Genomic DNA, 22,335 nt, shown 5'->3' with positions numbered 1-22,335 from the left:
CATCTTTATCATCATGATTATTATTCAATAAACTGTCATCATCATCATCATCATCATCATTATCATCATCATTTTATGTTAATCGACCTTTTGGCTTTGTATGTACCACATGTGTTCCTGGGGCCCTCTGAAATCAAGGAGAGTGTTGAATATGCTGGAACTGTGCTTATAGACAGCTGTGAGATGATCCCGTGTGGGTCCTGGGAATTGACCCCATGTTTGTTGGAAGAGCAGCCAGTGCTCCCAGGTGCTGAGTCATTTCTGCAGTGTCAGTAGTAGGACAACGGGGCTCATAGCTGTGGTTTTCCTTTCTAAGTCTTCTTCAAGCTTCCCAGCTTATTGTGTTTTAATGCAAACAATACATTTTAGAATTCCATTTAGAGAACTCTTAGCCATTGTTTCATCAAAGATTTGAAGCATCAGAATTTTAAATTTTTAGTTATAGACCTTTTAGCACAAGAGCCTCCTTTTGTTTTCCCTTCATGGTTTTTGTTCCTCTTCTAGACTCTCTCACCTGTTCTCTCATCATCACTAGGTCACCTTTTAAATGACGAAAAATGCAGTATTAGCTGCTCTCTAGAAACGGCAACGTCAGACAACTGTACCAGACTCTGAGCTCCTTTTTAAAAAATTGATTCATTATTTTATATTATAATAACTCATACAAGAAAGTTACAGAAAACCATATTGATTAAGCCAAGTCAAAATATGAATTCTTTATTAGCTGATGACAAAGAGCGGGCTCATGCCTCAGCATCCCTTGATGCTCAAACTCAGGGTTACAACATTTTAAAGGCAAAAACCACAAAGTCCAAAGTTTACATAAATGTTACATGAGGGTCAGTGTAACCTTGGAACATTTATTTCTGGCAGAGTATAGCAACAGCTCTAGACATGACAAATATTTTTGAGTTTTATATTTTCCAGTTATTTTTAGCTTATATTAAGTTTGTGTAAAGATTAGTTATTTTAGTTAATACATCTGGACCATGGAAATCACAATTTTTTTTTAAAGGTATATGTTAGGGGTAGATAGATAAGAACTCAAAGCAAACCTAAAATGGAGTCTGGACAAGGTGGTGTTTTGCTAGACACTGCAATGTATCTGTGAGTGCATATGTGAGTTGTCATGTGCATGCAGGAGCCCGTGGAGATGAGAAGAGGGTGTCTGATGTGGTGGAGTTTGAGTAACAGACTACTGTGAGCTGACATGCGGGTGCTGGGAACTGAACCTGTGACCTCTGAAGAGACAATAATCACTCTTAAGCTTTGATCCAGACTCCGAGTTTCTTAACTTTTTCAACCCAAGTTGCATTTGTTCTTTTTTGTTTTTCATTAAACCAGTTCTTGCTATCTCAAGCAGTACCATCAACACATCTCTTAAATAATCTTAAAAGGTACCTGGTGAGGAATTTGGGTGAATGGGCTTTATCTCTGGTCTACCTACTAGATATACTGAGACTCAAAAACATTTGAACCCTGGGAATACAGACTAGGCTGAATAAGACAGTGTAGCAGTGTTCCACAAACAGAAAAACCAAGCAGCAACATGGCTCACTGAGTAGCAGCACCTGTCACGCAACCCCAGACACCTGAGTTTGATCCCTGGACTCCACATAAAAGTGGGAGAAGAGAACCAGTACCATCAAGTTGTCCTATGACCTCCACATGTACACTGTGGCGTCTCCTGCTCCTAACACATAAAACAAATTATAAACTTAAACAGTCATGTTTTGTTATTCATAGTTTAATAAAAATTACGCTAATGAAATAGTTACGATGGCTTATTAAACTCACAGGTATATGCTTTCTTAGATGAACAGTCTCCAAGATAAAATTGTTTTCCATTCAGATAATAACAACTATGATTCTTTTTTTCTGAATCATTAATTCTGTGTAAAAACAATAAAAAAGAAATCAGAAATCAAGAGGTGGTCACTGCAGATGGCATTTCTTATCTCAAAGTTAGAATTAGCTAAACTTAAACAAGTATGGGACAAAATGCAGAAAAATATTACTGGGAGAAAGTGAAGAGCCATGATGGAGTAGGGTGGGGGTGGGGTGATTTAATTGCAAATCAGCAAGCTTAATAGAAAGCATCAGGCACATGCTAATCTTACACTGTCTGAGAAAATAGACCTGTGATTCCAATAAAAAGGAAATGGCACAAAGATTAGAGTTACTGACTTCCTAAAATGATGTGTAAGTGTCTCAGGGGAGTCCAGTAGAATAAAAACACACACGTTGCAAAGGTGAGAATACCTGAGGCTAACATGTGTTCTCTATTATGGTACACTGCTGCTTCCATAGCAGAGCTCTCTCCTTTCTTCTGGGTGCTCCTTCTGTGCCACACACAGACAGGATGCACATGTACAACAATCCCACTACCCTCAGCAAGTTCCACTTTATCCAAACATTGCACTTACATCGTTTGCTGTATTTTGGTGCCATTTTCGCACAACCAGGACTCATCTTTTTCATCTATGTTGAGTATAATCCACCCTTGAATTTCAAACAAAAGCAAGTTTTCCTGTTGAATACAGAACAATCACAATCCATAACTGCTTATATAATCCTAATCAAATTTTTCTTTTCCTTTTTAAAAATATTTAAATATACACATATATTGAACATTTGAGACAGAATTTCACCCCATAGTCCAAGTTAGTCTGGAAACTCACTGTAAAAACAAAACTGGCTTCAAACTCAGGGTGGTTCTCCAGTCTTGCCCTCCCAAGTGCTGGGGTTAAGGGAATGAGTTTCTAGCCTAGCGAATCTGCTCCTTTTTTACTAAACAGCAGTTTGGGGTCTCCCAAGGGCTTGCACAAGGAAAACATTCTTGTGGGAGCTCATTTGTTACTTTTGCTTTCATGTAACGTTATACATTGTAATGCTGCAGACAACTCTCTACTTTTTCACCCAGGAAAAATAGTAAATCATCATTAGTTCCATCACAGGCCTTCCATAACATTCAGTGTTCTAGATCTTCATGACCAGCGCTCTCAGAGCAAACAGTTACAAAGACACAGGAAAGTAGGAGCCTGTGACCCACCAGCTCTGCTTTGGAGTCTATCTCCACAAGATGAGAGTTCCATTCCTCGCAGGAAGATTGACTGTCAGCCCAGCTTTTTATTTCACGAAAACTATGATAAAAATTGTTTCCAAAAGCAATCCAGTCCAGTGAACAAAGGTAACAGGCGCCATCTAGGAAACACACATATGTGAAATGGGTGCTCAGCACTAGAATAACCCTCATTAATGTAACTACTAGGCTTTTGTGAGACTTGTGAATACTCCTTAGAGAGCGAAGCTTCATTAATATTTTTGCTGGTGCCACAGGTTAATGCAAGCTCCAAGGATGCTCAGCCAGCTTCCTGCCCATGAGTTACACTACAGTCCTAAGCACTATGTAAAAGTACTCAGTAATATTTATACAATCCTTATCTGATAACAATTAGTGGCGACAAATTTTTGTTTTAAAATTTTCTACATAAAAATCAGTATAAATTGATTTCTGTAAAGGAAACAAGTTCCAATATTATTTTTGACGTAATGATGTATAAATATGCAATGGTAAGTGACATAATTATGTGAATAGAAAAAAGCAGTTACTTAAATGATTCTCGATCTGCAGTTGTTTTTATGAATACACAAATATGTGTCTCTGTATACACAAAATTAAAATACATAGGAAGCTTTAGACTGGTATTCTCAGTATTTAAGAAATGTACATTTCATTTCCATTTCTATTACACTTAGAATCATCCATTTGCCCTCAGAAAAATGAGGGCAGTTCCTTCTCACTCTCTCATGTCATACAATTATTTCCATGGCAACATGTGTTTATGAAACATGTCCACCACTATTTATATCACTCTCAGCGCTGCTGTACATATTCCTACTAGCATGGTCCATTAAGCCCCGCTTAAGGCATTCAGCTGCTTTCCTAATCTAAATTCCTGCAGTCCACATTCCCCTGACAAGGAAAATCGTTAGAATTATCACAACAATATGCCACTCCCTTGTATCATTTCTGTCTTAGCATTCTCTAGAGGAATAGATTGAATAGCTATGTTTATATGTACTTTTTTTTTAGAGTGGCTTACAGGCTGTGTTACAGTTTTTTTTTTTCAAAACTAACTCTCTTCCAACAGAAAATCCAAGAAACCAGCAGAACAGTCTACAAGGCCGGATGTCTCAACTGATTTTCAGTATACACAGGAATACTGAAGAAGTAGGCTTTTATGTCAGTAAAGGAATGGACTTGCCATCAATTGTGAGGGCAAGCAGGTAAGAGCAAAAATTTCTATTTTTTGTGTCCTTGATATAGGCTGCATAGGAAGTAGTGACACAGATTAAAGGTGGATCTTACCCCCTCAAAATATCTGAATTTACATTGTGTCTTCCCACTTCAAATCATTTGATTAAGAAAAATTCCTCAGACCAGATGTATACCCAAATGTTTGGGTTTGAGTTAATTCCAGATGTAGTCAAGTTGACAACCAAGAATAGCCAGCATACTTGTCTACCATTGACCTGGTGACAGCTGTTTTGAATGTTTACAGTTAAGAGACATTATGATGAAATATTTAGAAATATCTGTACACAATCATCTGAGGATTTGGTTTTCTTCACCCTATTCACATGCATAATTGTAGAATTCATGAGAATGTATACCAGGACTGTTTTCTCTACAGGATCATCATTCTTTTTTACTAGGAATAAGCACACCTAGAAATACTTTCTAATAAATTGATATTTATTTTCAAGCAACGGCATAATGAAAAATTTATATTTAGTACTCAACATATTTAAATCTAATTTTTTCTCCTAATAGAAATTTTAAAAACCCACGTATACTTGTAATCTTTGGGGATTTTGTTTTTAGATTCTCTTTTCTTAGAGTTAATCCATGTGAGTTCCTCCCTGGTAAGGGACTGAATGAACAACACTGTATCAGCCTTTTATCGTTCATCAACATTGGTGGAAATGAGAAGGATCTTTTTTCCACTAATTCAAAGTCCCTGAAGTGAACCCTACAGAGTTAATAGTCACCAAAATCCTTAGGGTTAATACTCACCTTCCTCCTTAGGAAGCAGAGGATCAAGAAGCAAGTTTTCTCTGCTTTGTTCTTGGCTAGAAAATACTGGGGAACAATTCAAGGCAGTAATTAGTAGTGTTTAGGATATGATCATTGGGGTGCTGTGAAATAGTTTGCACAGGGAGTCAGACTATCATCATATTGCCGAAAGCACAACTGGTATAGGAGGTTCTTTTGTTCGTGTCTTGCTTCATTGGTTAATGAATAAAGAAACTGCCTTGGCCATCTGATAGGGCAGAACTTAGGTAGGTGGGGAAAACAGAACTGAATTCTGGGAGGAAGAAAACAGAGTCAGGGAGACGCCATGGTTTGTCTGCCTGAGAAAGATGCTGGTTAGAATCCTTCCCAGAAAGCCACTGCCACATGGCGATAGACAAATGAGTAGAAATAGGTTCAATTAAGATGTGAGAGTTAGCCATAAGATGCTAGAGCAAATGGACCAAGCAGTGTTTTAATTAATACAATGTCTGTGTGGTTGTTTCGGGTGTAAGCTAGTTGGGTGGCCGGGCCGAACAAGCAGGCCCTCTTCCCTGCAATACACAACTACTATAACACAAAGGAATTCCATAATTACTTACATTTTGGAAGTAATATCCCCACGGTTGTCATAAGCACCACACACAAGACTCCAAGGATGCCAGTTACTATTTTCCATACAGTTGTTTTCGGACCTGAAAAGAAAAACAGTGACAATGAGTGAGTTTCAAACTTTGAGGTAGGTAGTGAAGATACAGTCTGCCTCCATTTTAGGATTTAAAGACATCTTATAGAAAATAAAACTAGGTTCATTCCTGTTTATGAACAAACCTCTGTTTCTTAAGGATTTGGCTATGCTCAACCTGTAACCTTAACTACAAATGGTTCTGTACTGCCTGTTCCAGGAATGGCAATCATGTCTTAGTTTCAAATTTTTTTACAACCATCTTGCAACCTTACCTCTGTTTTAAAAGGTTGTATGACCATGCCTACCTGTTCTTATGACTGCCTTGTTATGTCCACCTTGCACAACAAGCCGATTGTTGTGTCAGGACGCTGTTAGAACTAACATGAATACTTATGTCCTCTTCCTGTGACTCCACCTATTTTGCCTGCCAAGTCCTCCAGTTGAGAACCCCCTAACCCTGAGTTATAACATCCCTGTTTTCCTCACACCCAGTACTGACCTCTTGAACCCTGCCATAGGAGCAGTCAACCTGTGTTAATGAATAAAAAAAACCTTTCTTTACTTAATTGCTTGTTTTAATTAATAAGGCCTTAATGATTTGGGTTTATTGTCATTCTCCTCCCATCTTTGGGATCATTAGTCTCTTAACTCCAATTTCTTTGAGATATTCAAATACCACATGTTATCTGGCTTTTACTGGGTAAATAACTGTGATGAATGCCTTTCTAACTGTGGGAAGAGTTAATGATGACTAATCACTTACAGGAATATTAAAATAGTTTGTAATGAACCAAGGGGTAGCTTAGCAGGTAAAAGCACTTGCAGTGCAAGCCTGGTAACCTGAGTCCCATCCCAGGAGCCCAAGGAAAAAGCCTGTGGTATGCATTAGCATCTGTATCTGTTACTCCTATGGGTAGCAATAGGAAAATTGGCGACTAGAAGCTCACAAGCCAACTAGCTTGGGGTAGGCTACAGAAACTTAAAGACTCTGCTGAAAATCAAGGTGGAAGCAGAGAGCAGATTCCTCCAGTTCCTCCTTTCTTACATATCTATAAAAAAAGAAAAAAAAGACAGAAATAAAGTTATGTGTTTTTTATTATATTTAACTTCTTAATTTTACTTCTGTTATCTGGTTAAATATAACATAATTTTACCTCTGAAATACTATGAAAAATATTTCTCTGTAATCGCTTATTACTGTGACACTAAAGTATAATTTTTTTTTCTAATCTGGTGGCTTTTTCTCCTTCATCCCTTTGGTCTACTGCGTGTTCAGATCAGACCCACTGAGACTGAATTAGACTTAACTGAATAAAGGTGACATCAATAGCTATTTTCAAATGAAAATGAAGAATGAAGTCAGTCATGTTCGCTCACACCTGTATTTCTACCACTTTAGAAACCTAAAGCAAAAGCACTGCTTTTGTGTTCAAGCCCATCTTGGATACAGTATAGGGCTTGGTATCATAAAAATGGGGGAGGGGAAAAAGAATTTATTTTTATTTTAAGTCTATTTGTTTATTTTACATTTTTTAAAGATTTATTTATTTATTATGTATACAACATTCCTTCTATGTGTGCTTGCAGGCCAGAAGAGGGCACCAGATCTCATTTTAGATGGCTGTGAGCCACCATGTGGTTGCTGGGAATTGAACTCAGGACCTCTGGAAGAGCAGTCAGCGCTCTTAACCTCTGAGCCATCTCTCCAGCCCCTGTTTATTTTACATTTTGACCACAGTTTTCCCTCCCCACTCTCCTCCAAGTCTCTCCTCAACCTCTCCTTCTGCCTCACATTCATGACTCATTTTCTGTTAAGAAAGGGGCAGGCCTCCCTGGATATTAACAAAACACGTCATATCAAGTTGCAGTAAGACTAAGCACCTCTCCATGTATTAAGGCTGGACAAAGTGACCCAGTATGAGAAAAAGGGCTCTAAGATCCAGAAAATATGGAAGAGATTGCCCTGCTCCCACCATTAGGAGTGCCACAGAAAGACCAAGCTACACAACTGGCACATATATGTAGAGGGCCTCATCAGTCCCACACAGGCTTCCTGATTGTCAGTCAGTTCACACTCTGCGAGTCCCTATGAGCCTAGGTTAGTTGGTTCTTTAGGTTTTCTTACAATGTACTTGACCCTTCTGACTCCTACAATCATTCCTTCCTCTCTTCAGCAGGACTCCCAAAACTCTGCCTAATGTTTGGTAGTGAATCTTTGTCTCTGTTTCCATCAGTTGCTGGGTGAAGCCTCTCTAGTGACAATTGGAGTAGTTACCAATCTGGTTACAGGAGATGGTCAGTTCAGTCTACATATCCACAATTGCTAGAAGTCTTAGCCAAGGTCATCTTTGTATATTCCTTGGAGTTTCCCTTGTGCCAGGTTTCTACCTGACCCTGAAATGCTCCCCTCCTTTCTAGTCATCTCTTTCAGTACTCACCGTGTCATCCCCCCTAGTCTGGTCCCTCATGTTCTCATCCCCCCTTTCCCTGACTATGAAATTTCTCCTATTTCCCCTTCCCAAAGAGATTCAAACAACCCCACTGAGCCTCCCTTGTTACTTGTCCACTCTGGGTCTGTGGATTGCAGTATAGTTATCCTTCACTTTATAGCCAATATCCACTTATAAGTGAGTACCTATCATGTTTAACTTTCTGGGTCTGATTCACCTCATGCAGGATGATTGTAATTTTTAAAATATCATTCAATTGTGTTCTTAAACACAATACAATTCTGTTGTAATCTGTTTCTTAGATGCTTGAGAGAAACAGATCATAATTTATTCTACTGTAGTATCCTAGACTAGCTGGGGTCAAGGGTGTTACAAAGATATGTAATTAATATATTGTGACTAATTTAGCATGGTTATACTTCCTTTTCATTCTGTTGTTGTGACAAAAATACCCTGGGAAAAAAATAAGTACATTGAATGTGAAAGGGGCCTTTTCAGTTTATAGCATGTCCTTTTATAGCATGTCAGAGACGTTCCAGCTGTATAGGAGCTTGAAGTGACTGGTCACATGAACAGTCAAGAGCAGAAAGCCATGAACACACTCATGCTTAGTGTTGACCTATCCTTTTCTGCTCTTACAAAGTTCAAAGCTCCAAACTTGGGGATAGTGTCTTTTCATATCAGTTAGGGTACCAATACAATCCACTACAGACATGCTCCCAGGCCAAACTGATATAGACAGTCTCTTAGTAGGACTCTTCCTCATTGATTCTATGCTGTGTCACATTGACCATTAGAAATAGTCAAGGCAAGTATTGAAGCTGCAATCTAAAACCTAGTGCTGAGATCTGTCACTTGCAGAATGAATACACCACTGTACCTTGTCTTTTTTTTCTGACCACCCGTTTAGGGGAGAGGAGCTGAGGCGTTCTGTGGAATGTCATTTCTGCATAGTTTAGTTGCTCTTCACTTAGCATTACAGAGCTCTGCTTGGCTTTAGGTTTTCTTTGCTTCTGTGTAGATTTAGTTGTCTTTATCTCTGTGTAAGAAATGTCCGGCTTGTTTGCTGTATATTCATGGTGTTTGCTGTGAGGCATTTTGTTCTGCTTCACCTCAGTTTTGTCAGCCTGCTGCCCTTCTACTGGAGTATCTCTGCAACAAAAACAACAACAAAAACACATACACATGCACCCTGCATTGCTGAGCCATCTCTGAGCCTTGGCTCTCACATAATATCCTAGACTAGGATTTGATTATGAAATTGGCAGGTGAAATGAAGAAAACAAAAGTACAAATCCCTCTCTGATGTAATACTTTCATTGTTCAGTATTTTCAATCCTCAGTAATGGGTTTTTCCACCAAAGAAATAAGTCACGTCAAGTTGAATTGATAAGACCATGTTTAATTTGAGCAAAACACTTCTGTGCATTGTGATCTCAGAGAAAGAAGGAAGACTACAGGTCTATGGACCAGAGCTTAAAAACCACCATAAGTACAGTCTTGAGCAGCTCCAGAATAAAAACCACCACCTGGCAGGCTTTCTCGAGGGCAGGGTTTGGAAAGGAGGATGGGGGGCTGAGGCAGAGCTTCTTATGAAACAGTTCTATGATTCCTTAAAAAATCACAACCACTTTCCCTCTCTGAGCTTGCTTTTAAAGGTTTTGACATGGAATTTTCTACAAGATACCTTCTTGGCATTCCATGCATGATTAAAATCTTTAGTAGTAAAAAACTGGCTAAACCAGAACCTGGAAACAGCCTAGGTGCCCCTCAATAGAAGAATGGTTAAAAAAGGTGTGGAACATATACACATTAGAATTTTACTCAGTGGTAAAAAACAATGACATCTTGAATTTTGCATGCAAATGGATGGAAATAGAAAACGCTTTACTGAGTGAGGTAAGCCAGACCCAAAAAGAGGAACACGGTATGTATTCACTCATAAGTGGATTCTAACCATAATTAAAGGTCTTTGAGCCTATTATTCGTGATCCTAGAGAAGCTAAATAAGAAGATGATCCTGATGAAGATTATTTAGCTATCCGCCAGGAGGTAGGAAATAGTCAAGAGTCCCAGGTAACCTCGGGTGCATGGTGGGGGGGGTGGGAGGGTTTTTGGAAGGGGAGAGGGTTAGAGAGAAGGGAGTAGGGGAGGAATGGGGAAAGCTCGGTTGATCGGGATGGGGGGGATGGAGGAAGGTTGAATATGGGATCAGGGAAGAATATATTTCAACTAAGGGAGTCATTTTAGGGTTTACAGGAGACTTGATTATATATGGGATCCCAGGTCCAAGGTGAGATCCCCAGATTGTTCTCTGGACAGAGGAGAGGGTGCCTGAACCGGCCTTGGCCCATAATCATACTGATGAATATTTTGCTTATCACCATAGATCCTTCATCTGGAGATGGATGGCGATACAGACGGAGACCCACATTGGAGCACCGGACTGAGCCCCCCAAGGTCCAAATGAGGAGCAGAAGGACGAAGAAAATGAAAAAGCAAATAAGGACTGCGAGGGATGCTATCACCCACTGATACAAGGGGATGGATCTAATGAGAGTTTACCAAGGCCAGTTGGACTGCAACTGAATAAGGAAGTGATCCAACCAGATTCTCTGAATGTGGCAGGATTCTCTGAATGTGGCTGGCCCGGAGTCTTTCTGAAAAGCCATTGACAACTGGGACTTGTTTCCTCTGCATATACTGGATTTTGGGGATCCAGTCTGTTTGGATACTCACCTTCCTGGACCTGGAGGGAGGGGGGAGGAACTTGAACTTCCCACAGGGCAGGAAACCCTGACTGCCCTTAGGGATGAAGAGGGAGGAGGAGAGGGAGTGGGGGGAGTGGTTGGGTGTTGGGAAGAGGGGCGTAAATGGAAACTTTTATAATTTAATAAAATTACTTTAAAAAAACTGGCTAAAATGTCACTGTATTAATGAAAAAAATAAAGATTGTAATTAAAGCCAATTTGAATTCCGGTGCCTATAAAATATATTTGTTAAATAAAGTATTATTTGGTGGAGTATAATATTACTAGAGACAAAGTAAATTTACCTAGGAACTCAAAAAATTTGGGCAGAAGAATTCTAGTCTCCTTACCCAAGACCATTTTCTATCTAAGAAGTTCACAATCATTTAACACACACACACACACACACACACACACACACACACACACACACACACCAGGCACAGAGTTCCTCCAATAAGGGTCATCAGATTAATAAAATAGGACCTATGTAGCACAAACAAGGAACAAGTAAGGGAAATAAATGACCTTTGCAAAGTTCAATATTACACAAAATGACAAATTAGAAATAAAGTCACAGAGATTAAAAGAACAATAGCCAACCCTGACACAGTTCTTGCAATTTTTGGTTCATCTAGCACCTGACTCCTTCATTCAACAGCAGCTAATTCATGAGTTTTCCTTTACTAGCTATCCTAAGCATTTCCCAGGATGTCAGGTGGTGACTATCGAGTGTCTAGCATCTCTGCACTCTCTTGTGAGGATGGGGAAAATGTATTACACCCTGGCCTTCAGAGGCAATGGTGGACTCTGACAGATGGCTGTCAGATACATTCCATACAGTTTGGCTTCACTGGTGACTTTCCTTTTACTTTCAGTGTCTGTTCACCTAACCCTCTGAAAATTCTGTTGACAGATGCCAGATTTCTCCTTGGACCATTGCATCCCTCTCTTGATGATGTAGCTTGAGTGACAAACCCTCTCTCCCAGAGATCTCCTTATTGGTCACTTGAGAGCCTTAGGGAATGGCTCTTGGCTCTCAACCTTGGCTCATTGACTGCCTTTGGCAATGAGATCCACTTTCTTCATCTTGACTGATTTTCCTCTGGGATGTCTCCTAAAGACCCAGCTGACACTAGATATTTCTGGTTCATTTTAGCACTTAAGAATGACCATTATGAAGTACACTCGAATGCATTGGCACAGGAGACGGCTTCCTAAATATAACCCCTGTAGCACAAACACTGAAACTGAAAAGTTTCTGTAAAGTAATGGACACAGTCAAAAAGACAAAATGACAGCCTACAGAATAGGAAAAGATCCTCACTAACTCCACATCAGACAGAGATCTGATCTCCAAAATATACAAAGAACTCAAGAAATTGGTCATCAAAAGAACAAATAATCCAATAAAAATGGATTATAGACCTAAACAGAAAACTCTCAACAGAGGAATCTAAAATTCCTGAAAGACACTTAAGGAAATGTTCAATGTCCTTAGTCATCAGAGAAATGCAAATCAAAACAACTCTGAGATTCCATCTTACACCTGTAACCATTATTTGTCATAGCCAGAACCTGAAAAAGACCTAAATGCCCTTTAACTGAAGAATGGATAAAGAAAATGTGAACATTTACACAATGGAGTACTACACAGCAGAAAAAATAATGACATCTTGAATTTTGCAGGCAAATGGAGTTAGAAAACATCATTTTGAGTGAGATAACCAAGACCCAGAAAGACAATTGCCACATGTTCTCACTCATAAGTGGTTTTAAAACATAAAGCAAATAAAACCAGCCCACAAATCACAATCCCAGAGAACCTAGACAATAAAAGAAACGTACATAGTTCTAATTTCTACTACATGGGGAGAAGAAAAAGACAAGATCTCCTGAGTAAATTGGGAGCATGGGGACCTTGGGAGAGGGTTGAAGAGGAGGGGAGAGGCAGGCATGGGAGCAGGAAAAGATGTAGAGATCAACAAAAATCAATAAAAAAGAATGGCCCTTATACCTCCTTGATAATCAAGCAAAGTGGCTACCTTTACAATTTTTGTGGGTGCACAGAATGATGGAAGGATATTTTTTTGTGCTTCTCTCCATCCCTGCCTCCCCTCTCTAGAAACTTCCTATATTTATACTTTCTTTATCTCTACCCCAGGCCTTCTACTTACACTTGCCTCATGTCTTATTGGCTGTCAAGACCTTGTTACAGTCCAGGCCACTGCTGACTGCTGCACTGACCCTGCAATTCTAGGAGCCTTCAGTGTCTGCCCAGGTCACTTCAGCAGTCTGCAGCTGGAGCCTACCTCTGGAATTTACCTCTACTGCCTAACCAAAGCCAAACTTTTGACCTTTGACGCTACCTACTCTTGTTCTCTCTCTTTATTAGCCACCTTCCCTTCAGTTCCTTCTCCCTCCTCTCTGGCTCTCATCTTGGCCCAGGTCACCCTTCTTTGTTGCTCACCCCTATCTATCTCCCCACATGGCTCAGGTCTGGTTTATGTTTACTGTGTACTCTTCTAGATAGTCCTTACTCTGACTGTGCTCTCTCCCTTTTATCTACAAGAACCCAGTCACTCTGAAGCAAGCTGCTGACCTGACTCTGCTAAGGTACATAGAGCATTCATTTCTGCTGGTTTCTGCCTCTTACACCATCTAATTCAAAATTCTAGAGTCCGATTCTTCAGTTGCTCCTTCCCTCTATCTCCTCTAGCCTGATATGCCCTCCATGTCAATACTTCTACAGTCTGTACATGTTTCTTTGGCTCCTTTAGCCTGCTATACCTCTAGCCTGATACACTCACAAGGACTTTTCTCTTGCCTCTCTTGTCTCTCTAGCTTTCTATCACTTCCCATGAGGAGCTGCAATCCTTCCTGCAATACCCTAGGATCCTTTTCCTTGCTTTCACCCACTTGAAGCTACCTAATCTACTTCTCTTTGTGCCTTACGGAGACTCTTCTCCCTGGGAACTGCGGTCCTGCCTGCTATTTCACTATGCTGTCTTTTTACCTGTGATCCTGCCTATCACTTATGATTCCTTCTTTGCTCAGGTCACTTTTCTATATCTTTTTAGCTCCCTGGTACAATATACTGCAACCATTTTCATCTCCTCCACTAGGAACTGCCTGCAATTCTGGAGCTTTTTTAAGCCTGTCCAGGCCTGTGTGACATTTTCTTTTGTTTCCCAGATCCTGCCTGCAATCTCATAGCTTCTGGTCTCAGATTCCACCTGAAGTTCCCTCTTCCTCCTTAGAACTGCCTATTCTTCCTTAACAGCTCTTAAGAGCAGCTTCCCCGTCCCTGCTGATTCTCTATGCTGGAGCCCATTTGGGTCACCTATACTCTCTCTCAACTTCCTCTTGCAGCTTATAGAAATTTCCTCCAGCAGAGTTTTGTCTTTAAACCGTTACTCTCTTCTTCCACAGACTTAGATTTTATTGCTACAAACAGCATGACTTCTGTAGTATCAAATATTTTCATGTGTTAACAACTGCCATCGCATAAACAAGTGATCACAACATCTCTTATATTTAAACTTATTCTTCTCTACACTTCCTCAACTTCCCACACTTAAAAATCTTTTCTCCCTAAAATTTATCTATACTCTGCTCTAGAAAAATCTCTTAAGATTATGCTGTATGCTCTGTTTCAGGATTTTTAAGCTCATCGGGTATGGTTTCCAATCTATAAAATCTGTATTTAAAAAGTTACCTTAAAACTTGTAACAAGATTGTTATATCTTAATTTGCTGTATTTGATTCAACTTTCCTTCAAAAATTAAATCTACTTACTGTATATGTAACTTAAATTCAACTATTGTTTAAATATATATAGTGACCTCATAATTGACAATCATCTTTACGAAGGTTAAAGATTACATACCATATGACTTCAACATCTTAAGATAACCACATACATGACCACTTGGCAGAAAACAGCAATCATAAAATTTCTCAAATACAGTGAACTCTTAATTTATAATCATATTGCTTCTGAGACTAAAGAAACAACAACAAGTCTTTAGAATATTTTGGATTGATATAAAGTTTACTTAGGTTAACAAAAGTGGACTTAGATATTTACCTAATTACTTACTTTTTGTTAAGTCTTCAACACCAGGCTTCTAAAAATTTAAATAAATAACAGCAAATACGTCATGAATAAGATTTATAAACTCCTAACACCTACTCAAATTCTTAATACATTTTATCTAGTTTATTTGCCTTTATTCAATTTTGCTATTTAGATAAACTAAGTCATACAAAAAATATGACAATTTAAAAATGGTGCACCATGCTAAAGTTAATCCAATGAAATCTTCAACTCAAATTTTAAGGCTCAAACTTAAAAGAAATACATATAATCCTAACCTTATAAAAGCTACTAACTAATTAAAGATAACTAAAACATAAAAGTTAATAATGTCACCTTATAAGTAAACAAATTCTTTAATGTTTTCATAACTATACTATAGTCATACTAAATTCTAATGTAACTAATTGCAGAAATAAAACTTTTTTGGCTCCTACATGTGTTTTTAAAGTTAAGCTTATTATTAATAGACAGATGGAACTCAAACCCTTTAGAAATCTGCTGAATATGGCATTTAAAATGTTTAATAATAGAGTTTCCCATAATAGATATACCAAATCCTACTGGAAATCCCAAGTTCTACAAAGAACATAGATAAAAAATGATGACTTTACATGGATTGTGGTAATGCTCACAACTAACCAAAGCTGCTTTGCCTACTGCCAGGGCTTTGCTTAAACTGTGGGCATTATGGGTTGATTCTCCCACTCTGCCTGGCCAAAGTAAGGTCAATTCTCCCAAGGTCCTCTACAGAAAAAAATCTCTCAGACTTGGGTCTGACAGCTGAAGGCCAACGCTGCTCTGTGTGACAGCTGGAGACAAAATGTTGTCTTGTAAGACAGCTGAAGACATACCACCACTGACCCCGCTGAAACTGAGACCTTGAGAGCTTAGTGCTGCTGTCAATGAAGCCATGGGAGCCCAGAGCAGGTAATGGGAAAGTCTCTGTCATTTTCAGTGATACATAGGCCGTGTGGATTATATATTTTACTATAATTTACCCTCTGATTTCTGATGATTTGATTAAACTCACACTAATCACTCTCCAGGAAACTAGGGTTTCATTTTTGTCAGGTCACTGCATCACATTTTTTCTAAGTACTATGACCACTTTTTCAGCACGGAGAAAATTTTGGGGTCCCACTCAACACCACCCTCCTCCATATTAGAGTACATGGACAGTCTTCCAGAGCCTTCCCTTAGCTTGCTCTTTCAAAGGCTTCTACACAAAACCTCTTTTGCCCTCTGCTTTGTTCTTTAGTTATTTCCATGGTATGGGATACCACCTCTCTTTCCCATGTTGCATATCATAAACCCCTCTCTATTGCACTTAAAGATCCTGCTGCCTACATCTCCAAACCCTAATACCCCTACCCTTAACCAACTCAAATGCCTCAAACACATCATTGAGTCTCTTTTATCTAAGCGGTTTCAATGCTCTACCTCCTCACCCTAAAATACACACTCCAACAAAGTACATTATTTGTTCCCTACATCACACATTTCACTTTAATACCAAACTTCTTCTATTATTTCTCCAATCTCACCTGGTTATCACCCTGGTGGAAAAGACCTTTCTACATTACCTGTGATGTATGTCAGCAAACTAACCCCATCTCCACTATATGAATCCCCTACAGAATTCAAGTTCTAAAAGTCTAAAAAATGATCGTATATAAATACACATATTATCCAATGTAAAATGTTTTTGATTTGCTATCCTTTTGCGATGCTAGTGGTATAGTAAGTCTTCAAAAGTTCAGAGTTTTAACATTAATTAGTGTAGTTCTGATAAGCTATCAATCTAGCCCTTGTAAAGTACTGCTACTATTATTACAATCAAAAGCTCAAATTTTTAAATTTCCTTTGGTAGACTTCTAAAAATAGGCTTCAAATGTTTCTCATCATGCTACAAACATCTCTATCTGATCTATATATCCAACGCTCAGGAAAATGTGTTAATACTTTTATGTCAAATTAATTTGCGCATTCCCAAATTTTACTGTGATTCAAAGATATAAGTCTACAGATTTCTCTACAATGTAGATTTCAATACAGATTACAAGCAGTAATAAAACTTTTATCTAATTTTATAAACATAAAAAGTCTATATAAGCTTCAAGAAATCAATGTGGATCCATGTGTCACAGGTCAAATAGACTCCAGATACATACGCCTGTCAACAAACAGCCTAAGTTTCTTGACCTGCTTATTCCTGAGAATGAGATCCTCCCCACCCTTCCTTGGTCTTGGAACGTCTCTTGACCAGCTACTAAGATTATGGGTGTAGATGTTTCAAATGTATATCCAAGATAAAAATCATTTTATCTAAACTACTTGTATTAGTCAGGATTCTCTAGAGTCACAGAAATTATGGAATCAATCTTTCTTTCTCTCTCTGCAATTATATATGTAAATGAAAATTTACTGGAATGATTTACAGGTTGCTGTTAAATCAATCCAACAATGGAAAGTTATAAAAGAAAAAGAATCTTTGCTGAGTTTTTCAGCTGGTCTTTAGTATATTCTGAAATCCAGAAGAAGGAGGTTCCAGTGTCAGTGAAGAAATGGCTATACTAGCAAGGTGAGGGCAAGCAGGCAAAGAACCAAACCTTCCTTCTTACATTCCATCAGATGATGTGTCTTCTCACCTCATGATACAGATCATCAGAGGTGTTTCTTTTTTTTCTTTGAGACAGGGTTTCTCTGTAGCTTTGGAGCCTGTCTTGGAACTTGCTCTTGTAAAGACCAGCCTGGTCTCAAACCAACAGAGATCTGTCTGCATCTACCTCCCGACTGCTGCCAGTAAAGGCATGTGCCACCACAGCCTGGCTCAGAGATGTGTCTTCATACCTCCAAGGTTATTACTAGAAATGGATTTACCCACTTCAAACCAAATAGAATATCTGTCACAGGTATGCCCTCATTTCTGGGTTGTAGTTCATTCCAGATATAGTCAAGTTGACAGCAAAAAAGAACCACTACCTTTTGTCTGTCTATCTGTCCTAGCAGATTTGAAATTCACTACAAACTCCTCCAACAACTACACAGCCCCAGATGTTCCCGTGAAATATGCATCCTAGACAACTCCAAAATGGTTAGCTCCAGATGATCTAACCTCACAAATTGCTTCAATGCTGCCTACACTTCCTCACCCCTGGTTGGTTTCACAGAGTTCCACATAGTCTGGAGAGTGAATTACACAGCATCTTTTTCCCAGACTTGGCCAACATTCAAGCTTCCTTGAGTCCCTAACAGGAATGCCCCAATGACTGCAAAAGGTGACCAGAAAGAGAGACATGAGGTTTCTGTCCCGCATGGTTCTGCAACCATTCAATACCAAAGTAACACACAGAGGTCTACATTAATTATAAACTAGTTGGCCTAGTAGCTCAGGCTTTTCTTATTAACTCTTATAACTTATATTAGTTCATAATTGTTGTCTGTGTTAGACACGTGACTTGGTACCTTTTATTAGTGAGGTCTTCTTATCTTGCTTCCTCTGTGTCTGGCTTTCTCTGTGTCTGGGTGATGATTGCAGGCTGAACTTTCCACTTTCCAGATTCTCTTGTTCTCACTGCTCCACCTATACTTCCTACCTGGCTACTGACCAATCAACATTTTATTAAACAAGTACAAGAAACAAATCTATACTGGGTAAACCAATGTCCAACAGCACAGCACCTTAACCTAAAACTTATTGAATTTTGTACTTTCCTCTTGAGCTTCTTACTCTTCCTACTTTCTCCTTCACTGGCCCTACCTTCAATCCCTTTAGACTCATAACTCCTTTTATATTTTTCTTCATCCCAATCAGCAGGAAGTAGCCAGAAGAATAATGCCCACTTACCTGATACCTGACAACCCAAAAATAAAGCGAAAAAGTTGGGATTGAAGGACTCTCTAACAGGCCCAAGAATAGCAAACATGGAGCTATCAGGTCTTGCTCTTCCCCTTCCCTCTCCCTTCCTAAAATGTTAAATTACACATTCCTAAAGCTCACCGCCAGGGCCCATTCCTGATTTGACCATTTTCTTACACCTAGCTCATTTATGAAAATGATCATCAAGGTCCAGCTCAAAACATCAAGGTCAAGTGAGCAAAACTCATGCTTTGGCTACAATGACTAACCTGTCCAAACAGGACTTACCAACACATCCTAATACAGACTTCCTCTCTTTATCCTAAAAACCACTCCTGTAGAAACACCTGTTCCTGTCTTTGTTTGATTCAGAGGCATATCTACCCTCAACTTCTCTCCTCTGGGGTAATGACATCTCCTTTAAGTTGAGTATGTGGTATCTGGATGTGGCAACTCCAAAATCCTATTACTTAACATGCATAAAAATAGTGAAGTTGCAATATGCTGTGTTTGCAGGATTTTGTGGGAATTTGGAAAGGTTTCTACTTCAATGGAAATTAAATCACATTTTTAAAAGCTACTTAAAGATGGAGTTACAAAAGCTACAAAGTAGTGGAGAATGTTTTGATACAAAAACTTTTCGGATAGCCATTATTTTTTTCTAGGAAAAAAATTTATTAAAGGAGAAAATTTAAGCAAATATTTTTAGATGGAGAATTTTCACAATTTTTTCAAAATTTTTCTAAAAATTGGTTGTATTCATACATCTACAAGTGTTGAATTCCTTCATTCACATGTGTTGAATTCATATGTCCACATTTGTTGGTACACATATGCATTCATTTTAGAGGTCTTGTAGGATATTATGAAAATTGTATTTTACAATCAATGAAAATGCAGAGCTTTGGAGTACATTCCCGCTAGATAAATCCACAGAACACTCTGATACCTGAAGCTCAGGGAGCTGTGTGAAGACACCTGTTTCTTTTCTAATGAGAACAGAACGAGAGTGAATACAGATGGAAGGTATGTGGATAAGAACTGGGAAGAAGGGAAGGATGGGAAACTGTAATCTGATATATTATGTGAGAAAAAAATCTTATTTCCAACAAAAGGAAAAAGAAAATTATCATTAAGATTATACGAGTGTATAAATCAATCTGTGGCTATATTAAGAAACATAAACAACAAACTAGCTCAAACAAAACAAAATAATAGTTTTAGACACAAAAGTGAGGAAAATAGCAGATAGGGCTATAATTACTTAGCTTTATAGATAATGCCAATTTTATTACAAAGAGACACATAAAAAAGACTTTCACCATTAATCATGTAAATACAATTATTATTTACATGTAATTTCCACCTTGAAATTACAAATAATTACATGTAATTTCCACCTATAAAACCAGTAAAAAATTACATGCAGATACGAATTTACAAATAAGACAAAAGGATATAGAGTATTACTCTCACACACACTCTCACACATAAACACTCTCTCACAGGTAGATAAAAGATAATCTACTATTCACCTGCTGGAAATGAAATTTACTACTAAGTTTAAAAAGCTAAACGGTGTATAATGACCTTATCAAACACTTTAAGATAGTGAGAAAATAAAGACTTATTTATTAAATCAATTTGAGAGAAGAAGCTAGACAGTTGGCAAAATAAAAACAAAAATCATATAGAAAGAATAACTAAATTCACCTTACACTAGTGCTTATAAAATGGAGACATATCATATTTCACAGAAACTGTTTTGTCTTCAAGATAACATTTAAATTGCTTTATTGAGATGCAAGCTATCTTCTAAGAGCGGCACATGCTGACAACTTGAAAGATAAAGTAAAGGTAGTGTACTCACCTAGAGTGACTCATCCTAGTCTGAATGCTTTTCAAAGAATCCTGGGACTGAAACAGTACCCTTACACTGTTTAATTCACTAGATGAATAACACTGCATAACAGGTATGTAGTGCCCGAATGTCCATGATATTTCTGCTTCAAAACTTTTTAAAAGCTGTATATTTGCGAATCAGTATGTGAGGAAGAAAAAAGGAAGTATTTTTTTGTTTTGTTTTTCACTGCTGATTTATTGCGTGCACTGCCCCCAGCAGATACTTTCCAGGAAGAGAGTCTGTGATTTTAGCACTCCACTGAGTTTACTTTGAAAAATGTTTCATACATCATAGTTCAGTTCTTTTAAAATGTGTAAGGGAATGTTACATGGAAAAGCTGTTGAGTGGAAATATATCAAGTGTGAGGCTGTAAAATAGAATAAGCCAGGGCTACATGGAAGTAGAGTTCCACATAATAAATAATAGGTAGCATTGTTACAGTAAAAGGCACATTTTTAGCTTTTTATATAAATTATACTGTGTATATTTTAGTGCCAAATTACATAGTTTCTCATGTTTTATTGTAAATGTGTATTATACTATACACTAGTGTGATATAATAATTTAATATTAAATAAAGAATTTGACTAAAAATGTGAATAAATTTAAGCTGTGTCACAAGCCTAAAATTCCAAGTATTTAGGAAGCTAAGGCTTGGTGGCAAGATCAAAGATTTCCTAGGCTGCAGAGTGAGTTCAACCAACAACTCAATGAGACCATCCAAAAGATTTTAAAAAGTGAAGAGAGCTGTTGTGTCAATAAGTTCATCTAGCATCAGGTAGGCCCTTGCTTTAGTCCTGAGTAACCATAAGAAAATGGCAACAACAAAATCCAAAAACATTAAAGAATTCCAATTATCAAGATAGAAACATGTGATGAATCATCTCTTCCCTCTTGCTGATGATAAGAAGACACACAGTATTCCCAACAAACTATCCTCTCCCCAGTTGTCATTTAATAGAAGCAATGGTCATGAGTTTCCAAGTACAAAAAATAATATCTTTATTTGAGTTAGCTCCTTTGCAGTAACTGAAGTCTCAGCACATAATACACACTCCCTCTATGCTGCAGATGAGTCTCTTTCAGCTGTTTACCTTCTCTCATCATTCTTATCCCCCAAAGAGTTCACTGCTTTGATCAGTGTTGATGGCATTCAGCCTACTCGTGCATCAGAGACAGTTGCTTGATTGAGTGTTCAGTATCTTTTCTTCCCTAACTATGAGTATTCCCCCTGCTTTGTAGGTCAGCTCTACATGCCTATTTTTCCTACTTATTGGATCTTTTTAAATCTAAAAATATCTTACCATAATCTGTGTGGGTGCTTATATTCTAATCATCAGAATGCTTTGTGTGATCTGCTGTAATAGTTCCTTGTTTTTGGTCAAAACTTTTAAAATTTAAAAATACTCAAATCATTATCTTAGTGTTTCTCATCCTTCACCTATTGCCATTCCAATCTGCACAGGCATCTCTTTCTCTAACATCAGGCTTGTGATTTCACTAAGT

General features: G+C 38.2%; 1 protein-coding gene across 5 annotated transcripts; it reads right to left on the bottom strand.

The window, feature by feature from the left end:
• Window positions 1-691: 691 nt before the first annotated feature.
• On the bottom strand, window positions 692-18,819 carry LOC125399100 (killer cell lectin-like receptor subfamily I member 1). 5 transcript variants are annotated; one of them, XM_087904079.1, is made up of 8 exons: window positions 18,533-18,819; window positions 9,096-9,367; window positions 5,680-5,772; window positions 5,081-5,146; window positions 3,053-3,204; window positions 2,427-2,530; window positions 1,798-1,892; window positions 692-1,693 (listed from the first exon to the last, which is right to left on the bottom strand). In XM_087904079.1, coding segments are annotated over exons 2-8 (729 nt in total). In that variant the 5' UTR covers window positions 9,313-9,367; window positions 18,533-18,819; the 3' UTR covers window positions 692-1,691. The 5 variants fall into 5 exon arrangements, with proteins under 5 accessions (XP_087760205.1, XP_087760203.1, XP_087760202.1 ...); XM_087904077.1 differs by adding an exon at window positions 15,068-15,095 and having other exon boundaries at window positions 692-1,892; window positions 18,533-18,817; XM_087904076.1 differs by having other exon boundaries at window positions 692-1,892; window positions 18,533-18,816.
• Window positions 18,820-22,335: the final 3,516 nt, after the last annotated feature.

The sequence above is a fragment of the Myodes glareolus genome, chromosome 3 (genome assembly GCF_982192425.1).
Source record: "Myodes glareolus chromosome 3, mMyoGla1.1, whole genome shotgun sequence".
NCBI lineage: Eukaryota > Metazoa > Chordata > Mammalia > Rodentia > Cricetidae > Myodes > Myodes glareolus.
Note: the sequence above shows the minus strand (reverse complement) of the source record. Positions and strands in the feature narration are given on the sequence as shown.

Coding starts and splice junctions, on each gene's coding strand:
- LOC125399100 (XM_087904077.1), bottom strand. CDS start 9,312: ATGCCTCACAGCAAACACCATGAATATACAGCAAACAAGCCGGACATT. Junction 5,773..9,095: donor GGTCAGAAAAAAAAGACAAG/GTACAGTGGTGT, acceptor TTTTCTTTTCAG/GTCCGAAAACAACTGTATGG. Junction 1,893..2,426: donor ACCAAAATACAGCAAACGAT/GTAAGTGCAATG, acceptor GTTTTTACACAG/AATTAATGATTCAGAAAAAA.